At 38.9% G+C, this 8,690-nt stretch overlaps 1 protein-coding gene across 1 annotated transcript; it reads left to right on the plus strand.

Annotated features, from left to right (window-relative positions):
- The first annotated feature begins 4,407 nt into the window (after positions 1–4,407).
- On the plus strand, positions 4,408–8,387 carry GBSS1 (UDP-Glycosyltransferase superfamily protein). The gene is made up of 14 exons (XM_089602496.1): positions 4,408–4,562; positions 5,088–5,446; positions 5,763–5,843; positions 5,935–6,033; positions 6,124–6,213; positions 6,318–6,381; positions 6,472–6,572; positions 6,654–6,763; positions 6,855–7,098; positions 7,188–7,364; positions 7,456–7,647; positions 7,753–7,839; positions 7,951–8,079; positions 8,166–8,387. The coding sequence occupies exons 2-14, from the start codon at positions 5,099–5,101 to the stop codon at positions 8,280–8,282; spliced, it is 1,839 nt and encodes a 612-aa protein (XP_089458622.1). The 5' UTR covers positions 4,408–4,562; positions 5,088–5,098; the 3' UTR covers positions 8,283–8,387.
- The last annotated feature ends 303 nt before the right edge of the window (positions 8,388–8,690 follow it).

Raw genomic sequence — 8,690 nt, forward strand, 5'->3', positions numbered from 1 at the left:
CACATATATGTCACTGATTTCTGTGAATTTTTTATTTTGCTGCATATGGACGTCATTTTCTACTACTTGAGAAAGAAGGGGAAGTATGGAAATGTCCGAAAGCCGTTTACGACAACCAACTCGTACTTTCTACCAATTTTCACCCGATGCCATGATGCTTGGTCCAAAGCGAAGAACAAGGACGTGTTTGATTGGACGGACCATTTAGTTGTGCTTGACTACATAACTGCCAAAAAAACAGGTTTTGCAAACACTCCATGGGTAGATGTTAACACTATCTATGTCCTTGTCCATGTGCCGGACCACTTGCTCCTTGTCGTAATTTCCCTAAGTCGTAGATCGCTAACAATATACGACTCTATGGACTCCAAGTATGCACGAAATGTTCGTGATAGCATTCAGATGATGGCGGATTTTATCCCGATAGTGTTGGGCGTCGTCGGTCTTGCAGATGGCAACCTGGAGCCATTTAAAATAGTAATTGCGCCTATGCCACAACAGAGCAATGGGTAAGATCTCTTCTCATAATTGTTTATCATGTTCTATTTTGATGTATATTTAATACTAGTAAGCAACCATGAACAGGGGAGACTGTGGCATGTTTTGCGTAAAGGCCGCCGAATTTATGATCCATGGGATTCTGATCACTAGTTTGCAACAAGACAATATGTCCATGTATAGAAAGAAGATGGCAACCGAGTTGTACAAGCACGGGGCATTACAGATCGCAAACAATGTTGAGTCAGACGAAGAAAATTGAAAGTAGGAGAAGTGATTAGTGATCCAAATCTTATAAATAGGATGAAGTGTATTCTTTTGGAATGTCTTTGTGATGGCGGTGTGACTCTTAATTCTCCTTTTTAGAATTTGTGTGACAAGGTCATCACGAGGACATGGTCTATGTTTTATACGTACATATAGGGGCCAATAAATTATTAAATATGTAACTCTATACTGTTTTGGATGTGATTATATTAAATACAATTCATATGATTTCATAACAACGCCAAATAGATTCTTGATGTCACTTAATTGGTACGCATTTCGTGACGTTCATGTCACGAAAAATGGGCATTTCGTGACGTTCCTGTCACGAAAAATAAGGATTTCGTGACGTTCTTGTCACGAAAAATGAGGATTTCGTGACGTTTCTGTCACGAAACAGAAGTCTTCAAGTCACGAAACGGTACTTTTTCATGACATACGAGTCACAAAATTGTTACCTTTGATGGAATTTAATGAGAAATCTCTTCTTCTTTTCATTAAATACGTCGTAGGGGATCAATGGTTGTTATGAATATTAAAATGATAAAATTTGAAAAATAAATGGTCAACGCGTTCTACTTACCTAGAATATCAAGAAAATATGAGAAGAATAAATGGTAAGTGAGTTCTACTTACCTAGAACATCTTGACGAACTAATGTGTTTTGTATTGTGAAGTGTTGTTGACATACATTCATTTGTCCCATTTCATCATCTCAAATGGACAGAATTTAAAGTACTCTAAACATATGAACATAGGTGAATGAGGTTAAACGTCATGCTGTCCGACATGTTGTTTTCAACTCTAATTTCTCCTTAATGTTGGAATTTATTGATAAATAGCGTTGTTAGTCCTCCCAAGACCACTCATTTAAGAGTGTAGAAGGAAATTTATGAGGACCAAACGAGATCAAAGGAGCGAAATGGATCATGTGTTCGGTTAATTGGTACGCATTTCGTGACTTCTCTTTCATGAAAAATGGGGATTTCGTGACGTTCCTGTCACGAAAAATGAGGATTTCGTCTCGTTCTTGTCACGAAAAATGAGGATTTCGTGACGTTCATGTCACGAAACAAAAGTCTTCAAGTCATGAAACGGTACTTTTTCGTGACATACCAGTCACGAAATTGGAAAAAAAAGTCCTTACCAAACATAAGTACATCAATAAAAAGTCTTAAACATATGAACATAGGAGGAGAATTATACAAATAGTTTAAAAACATGTGATATCGTCTAAACATTAAAACATGGAAAGCATTGTAAATATTGAGTACCTCATCTCGAACTACATTTTATTTCTTTCCGTCCACCCCCCTTTGGCAAGCCGGCAAATCTTTATGGTCTTCGACAATAGCTCCCTTTGATTTCAAAAATTCCTCCCAATTCTCGCCGAATATTTCGAGAAGAACGGAGTTAGCCATAAAAAACGGAGTATTGTAATCCTCACCTGCATGCATCTCTACATACTCGTTGAATTCAGCGTCGCTCATGTCATGACGCTTCTTAAATTTCCTGGGAGGGCGCGAACATGGAATCAAGTAATATCTCGCGGTCGAGTTTGCACTTCCTTAAGGCATCTCCGACGTCTCATTCACCGTCGACACCTTTTTACTCGAATCGCTTCCCTTCGTCGTTGGATCTTTAGCGTCCATTTCACTGTTAGACTCTTTCGAACAATATTATGAGTTTGATATGTGGTAAATATCAAAGGTCGGATAAATATGAGGATTCCTTACCTATCTTTTGTAGTAAGTAAATGCTAAAATAAATATTCTTACCTAACTTCCAAAGTTGGTTGTTCATAAATTTAATTGCTATTAATGCCATTTATTGCTATGCTATTTTTCGCAGTAGATGCTATTAAATATCCATATCCCAATTACCAACTCGGTCAAAACAGCGAAAGATATCATGTTTCACGAAAATGGCGCGGACTTCGTGACTTCTATGTCACAAACTTTCGGGAACTTTCGGGAATTCGTGACGTTTCTGTCACGAAAAAATTGGATGTCGTGACTTCTATGTCAAGAAAAATGATGATTTCGTGACTTCTCTGTCACAGAAAAATTGGATGTCGTGACTTCTATGTCACGAAGAATTGGGATTTCGTGACTTCTCTGCCACTAAAACAATATATTTCATGACGTTTACGTCACGTAAATATGGGATTTCGTAACTTCTACACGGATCGTTTAATGGGACTAAAACGTCACGAATGAGAAATATAAAAATCCATAACAAACATAACAAACTAAATAAGAAATAAAGTAAAGTACAACTCCAAATTGGTACATCAAATAAAAAGTCTAAAAAAATGAACGATCGAACTCATGTTCGGGGTCGGCTATGGTGGGTCGGGATCGCGTTGCGACATGTGGCTCGATTATGTCCTACTCCACCACACCGACTGCATTTATTCCTTCTATCCTCATCCCCTTCCCATTGAGAGGGTATTATTTTCTTTTTAGGTCTTTCGGCGGCACGAGCCGCAACATGAGGTGGATTTACTATTTTTTGCGTGACTTCCTCTGGAAAATTCCACGACTCCTCGCTGCCAATTGGATAAATTACACCTGCATAACAACTTCTCCAATATTCGGTGGTGTAGTAATTTGATATGTACTTCTCAACTGCGAAGTTTCGAAAACCGCAAGCCGCAATGCCGTGAGGACAGATAAAGTTGTCAGTTTGAAAGACACGGCAACTACATGTCTTCTCTCTCAAATTTACAGCCCACTTTTGCCCCTCTCTATCAACGACTTCAAACTCGTACACCAATGATGGATGCATCTGTTCCACACCCAATACCATTTTGTTTACGGGTTATAATAATAATAATTTCTGGGAAATACTTCGATAACAAGTTTTCGTGACCAAAAAAGGTAGTCACGAAATCCTGTTCAGTACATACAACGTTGTCACAAAAAACTGGACGGAGTCATGCTGAAGCTTTCTTTACAATGTTGGTCACAAACACTGTAACGAAATGACTATGTATGGGGAGCTTACCGGAATAAAGAGCGAAAAGAGTGTCAATGTGGGAGCTTCTGTGCCGCAACGGACAGAGAGAGACGGCGGCGAAGGTGGGTGGCCTTGGAAGACGACGGACGGCGCGAACTAAGAAAGAGACGAGGGATGGCCGTCAAGTTAGAGAGAGATGAGGGACAATGAGACACGACGAGGACGCCGGACGCCGGCTGAGATCCAGACACCCGGACGACAATGAGACACGACGCCAATGGAGGAGATGCGGCGGAGACAATGGGGGAGATGAACCCGATAATAACTAAAAGAAAAGAAAAGAAAGAAGGAGAGATGAGAGTAGGGTTTAGTTTTTGAGATTCTTTACAAAAAAATAAATAGAAAAAAAATAAGGGTATAATAGTAATTACATAAATAAAAATAAATGAAGAAGTCTTATTTTTGACCTTTTAAAAAAAAAAGTCCAAAAAAGTCATTTGATCCTTTTTTATTCCTAGTTTTGGAAAACTCCAAATGAAAAGACCTCACAATTCAACAAACACTGATTAATGTGTGATCTCTAATTTACTAATATATTCCGATCCACGATTCCACATGGGCCCATCTCAGTTGCACATTCCACAAACACTGATTAATGTGTGACCCCTAATTTACTAGTATATTCCGATCCACGATTTCACATTGGCCCATCTCAGTTGCTCCAACACGTGTCACTGCCACGAAAATCGAGGTGTTACTACAAATTCATGAACCACGGCCACTTCCATACTCTGTCTCTCAGCTCTTATTCGCAGACCACTCAGTTTCGTTTCTCTGTGAGTTCACTTTACACTCTTCTTAAGCTTTTACTATTATTATTATTAATTATTTATCATTACTTTGGGTGACTTAGTTTAGTGACTTTAGTCACTGCTCGTGCTGATTAATGTATTTTTGTGCACCTTTTTTTTTTTTTTTTTTTTTTTTTTTGCTGGAAAAAGTTGATTTTTTGCACTTTACATCCGTCGATTTTTTTGTTTGTAAGTTTTTTTTCGTCCTAATAACTTGAAAATCAAGGATTGATAACGAAACAGAAACGGTAATGTTGTAATGTTAATCTCTCTTATAAGCCATTTGAGCTCAGTGGGGATTTTGTGGTTATCATTTTCACAAAAAAAAAGTCCCGAGCTTGAACACTGTTTTCGGTCGAAGGGAACGCTGTTATTTCGATTCTCTAATCTATGGTATGTTAATATTTTGATTCGGACCATCTCATTATTTCCCTTACTTCCCACTCTCTTTTACCTGAAATTCCACTAGGTTTTGGCTTGGAATCTGTAACTGACCGTTGTGTGATTTAGGCGAAGTTCCAATGGCGACAATCACAGCCTCGCATTTATTGGCAAGCTCTGGCCATGGAACGTCAGAGACGAACGCGATTTCTAGTCAAATCAGCCAAAGAGGCCAAGTCATGATGAGTCACAGTGGCTTGAGATTTCCGAGCAATCTGGGGTCGCTGAAGGTTCGACCGAGAGGAGTCATGGCGGCAAGTCAAGCCATGAGAAAAATTGTTAGCCAGGAAGTCCAAAGCGCGAAGCCGGTCGCAGAAATTGCAATTAATAAAGGCATGTCGATTGTGTTTGTCTCGTGCGAGGTCGGACCGTGGAGCAAAACCGGCGGCCTCGGAGATGTTCTTGGTGGATTGCCTCCAGCAATGGCCGTAAGTCCTATATTTCCTTCTATAAAAAATTAGCTCTATTGTTGATCGATTTTTGGGTCCAATTTATGGGATTTATATGCAGAAATGATTATATAACTCGATACTCAAATGAATGATGCTAACGTAGACATTATCCAACAAAAGAGAATCACAAGATTCTCGAATTGGCATTTTATGTAGATAGCTATTAAACTTAGTGTAACAGCTTTTACTATTATGCACCATCTTTTCTGTTTTTCTTATTATAGTATATTTGTGATTTTCTGTGAGTTGATTTTGTGTATTTAATTTCAATGTGAAATGTTTTTTTTTTCAGGCGAATGGGCACCGGGTTATGACTGTTTCGCCACGCCATGATCAGTACAAAGATGCCTGGGACACTGGCGTTACAGCTGATGTACGTATCATTTCTTGAGTTACTTATTCAACCATTTTTTTTTTCTATTGTTGTATCAAAGTAATTTTGAAGAGTGACTTTCGTAACGCAGGTTAAAGTTGGTGACACAATCGAGACTGTTCGGTACTTCCACTGCTTCAAAAGAGGTGTTGATCGTGTTTTCGTGGATCACCCCATGTTCCTTGCCAAGGTTTTCCATTTATTTATTTGTCAGTCAATTCACGCTTTTTTATCGACTCTTTTTAAAGAGACATTTAATTAATACTTCGAATGGACACAGGTTTGGGGCAAAACTGGGGACAAGATATATGGACCTGTGGCCGGAGATGATTATGAGGACAACCAATTGCGCTTCAGCTTGTTGTGCCTGGCGAGTTTAACTAATTAATTTGTTTGAACGATATAAAATGATTTGGTGAGAAATGCTAGCAATTGAGTTTTATTATTTTTTTTTTTTTTTTTGAGAATTATCAGGCCGCGTTGGAGGCCCCAAGGGTTCTTAGCTTGAACAGCAACAAATACTTCTCAGGACCTTATGGTATCCATTGTTATTTGTTTCGAACTACTTACTCCGGAAACAGATAAAAGATATAATACTAAATTGTGCATTTATGCTAATGCATTGCAGGCGAAAATATTGTGTTCGTAGCCAATGATTGGCACACGGCACTTCTTCCGTGCTACCTGAAAGCCATATACCAACCAATGGGGATTCATGCAAGTTCCAAGGTAACAAATGCTGAGATCCAAATGCTCTAAAAATATTCTAGCTCATAATGAATCTGAGTGATGAATGCTCTTTTATTCCAGGTCGCTTTTTGTATTCACAACATAGCCTACCAAGGAAGATTTGCATTTGAGGATTTCTCGCTTCTCAACTTGCCCGATTCTTTCAAGAGCTCCTTTGACTTCATGGACGGGTATACAAATCAACAAGAAGCAATTGTTATTTTTGGAGCTAAAATACCGATCGGTCCTCATAAACTCTTGATCCTTGTTCTGTTTTTGTAGTTATAGCAAGCCTGTCAAGGGGAGGAAAATCAACTGGTTGAAAGCTGCGATTTTGGAATGTCACAAACTCGTCACCGTAAGCCCTTACTATGCGGAGGAGATTGTATCGGGAGAAGACCGGGGTTGTGAACTGAACAACTTTATCCGTCTAAAGGGATGTACGGGCATTCTTAACGGCATGGATGCTCAAGAGTGGGACCCAGCCACTGATAAATACCTTAGTGTCAAATACGATGTCACAACCGTGAGTTACACGGATCCCTTATCTTAGCTCTTTGAATAACCTGTGTCAGGTGTGAGACATTTTTACTTACAATGGAAAGTGAGTTTCAGGTAACCGAAGCAAAGCCCGTTTTGAAGGAAGCTCTTCAAGCAGAAGTTGGGTTGCCTGTTAATGTGGACATTCCTGTATTATCCTTTGTCGGTAGGCTTGAAGAGCAGAAAGGTCCGGACATTCTCGTAGCCGCTGTTGAAAAAATCATCGACGAGGATGTTCAGATTATAATCCTTGTAAGAAGTGTCAATTGGGTTTCTATAATTATTTATGATGAATGCCGATGGAGTTGCTGACTTGGTTTTCATATTGAATTATTTATTCTAGGGGACCGGCAAGAAATTTCTAGAGAAGATGATTGAAGAGCTTGAGAAAAAGTATCCCGAGAAAGTCAGAGCAATCGCAAAGTTTAACGTCCCGTTGGCCCACATGTTGATTGCCGGGTCCGATTTCATCATCATTCCAAGTAGATTCGAACCGTGTGGCCTCATTCAGCTGCAAGCTATGCGATGCGGAACTGTACGGCTATTACACATTTTCTTGCCATTTGTCTTTTTGACTTGTATATAATTGCAGCGTACATTGATTCCATTGTTTCTTTATTTTTTCTTCTTTAATTTACAGGTTCCATGTGTAGCCTCTACTGGAGGACTTGTTGACACGGTAAAGGAACGTTACACCGGGTTCCAAATGGGATCTTTTAATGTCGACGTAAGTTTCTGGATACTTTAGTTTTCTTACATGGACGCTGAAACCGACTTATCCGTGATTTAATAGTTGTTTTTCTTTTGAATCATGACGGTGTGACGTCTTTTCTACTAGTGTGAGATTGTGGATCCATTGGACGTGACTGCCGTGGCAAAGACAGTCAAAAGAGCTCTTTTGGCCTATGGAACTCCTGCCTTGAAAGAGATGATCCGAAACTGCATGTCACAGGATGCCTCGTGGAAGGTCAGAATCATGACAAAAAAAAATTATGACAATGTTGATAGCTTTCTAGTATTCATCATGGTACTGTGTTGTCTTACAAATTTCAGGGTCCTGCTAAGAAATGGGAAGAACTGCTTCTGACTATGGAGGTCTCTGAAAGTGGACCAGGCGTTGATGGTGAAGAGATCGCTCCTCTCGCCAAGGAAAATGTTCCGACCCCATAAGTATTTGTAATAGGGTGTCGCTTTTATAGCATACCAGTGTGCAGAACGCACGTGTTTGTTTTGATATAACTGAACATTAAAAATAAATCACTCAATTATCTTTCATTTATACAAGGAAGAAAATATCTATAATCAAACTCAAATAAAAAAAAAAAAAAAAAAAAAAAAAAAACCTGAGAGGTGATGAGAGGAAATACAACTTCACAGCACCAGAAATAACAAATATTTTCATTGCGAGAAACTGAGAAAGTTCACAATGATAACATTCTAAAGTACTAATCTTTTTTGTTATGCAAATGAGAGAATACACACTAAAGTCAGGTAAATTTTTTTTAAGCGAGATTATAATCAAAATCTCAAGTAATTAACTACAATCGTAGATGAGATTATTTCTATTCTATGACCCCA

Source organism: Urtica dioica, chromosome 2 (genome assembly GCF_054948205.1).
Source record: "Urtica dioica subsp. dioica isolate 48M chromosome 2, U.dioica_male_clone48M_v1_H2, whole genome shotgun sequence".
Classification (NCBI taxonomy): domain Eukaryota; kingdom Viridiplantae; phylum Streptophyta; class Magnoliopsida; order Rosales; family Urticaceae; genus Urtica; species Urtica dioica.

Bases quoted from the DNA above. Each gene is read 5' to 3' on its own strand.
- GBSS1 (XM_089602496.1), top strand. From the start codon at position 5,099: ATGGCGACAATCACAGCCTCGCATTTATTGGCAAGCTCTGGCCATGGA. The intron at 6,764-6,854 runs GTATACAAATCA...CTGTTTTTGTAG, and splicing joins TCCTTTGACTTCATGGACGG to TTATAGCAAGCCTGTCAAGG. The intron at 7,648-7,752 runs GTACGGCTATTA...TTTAATTTACAG, and splicing joins AAGCTATGCGATGCGGAACT to GTTCCATGTGTAGCCTCTAC.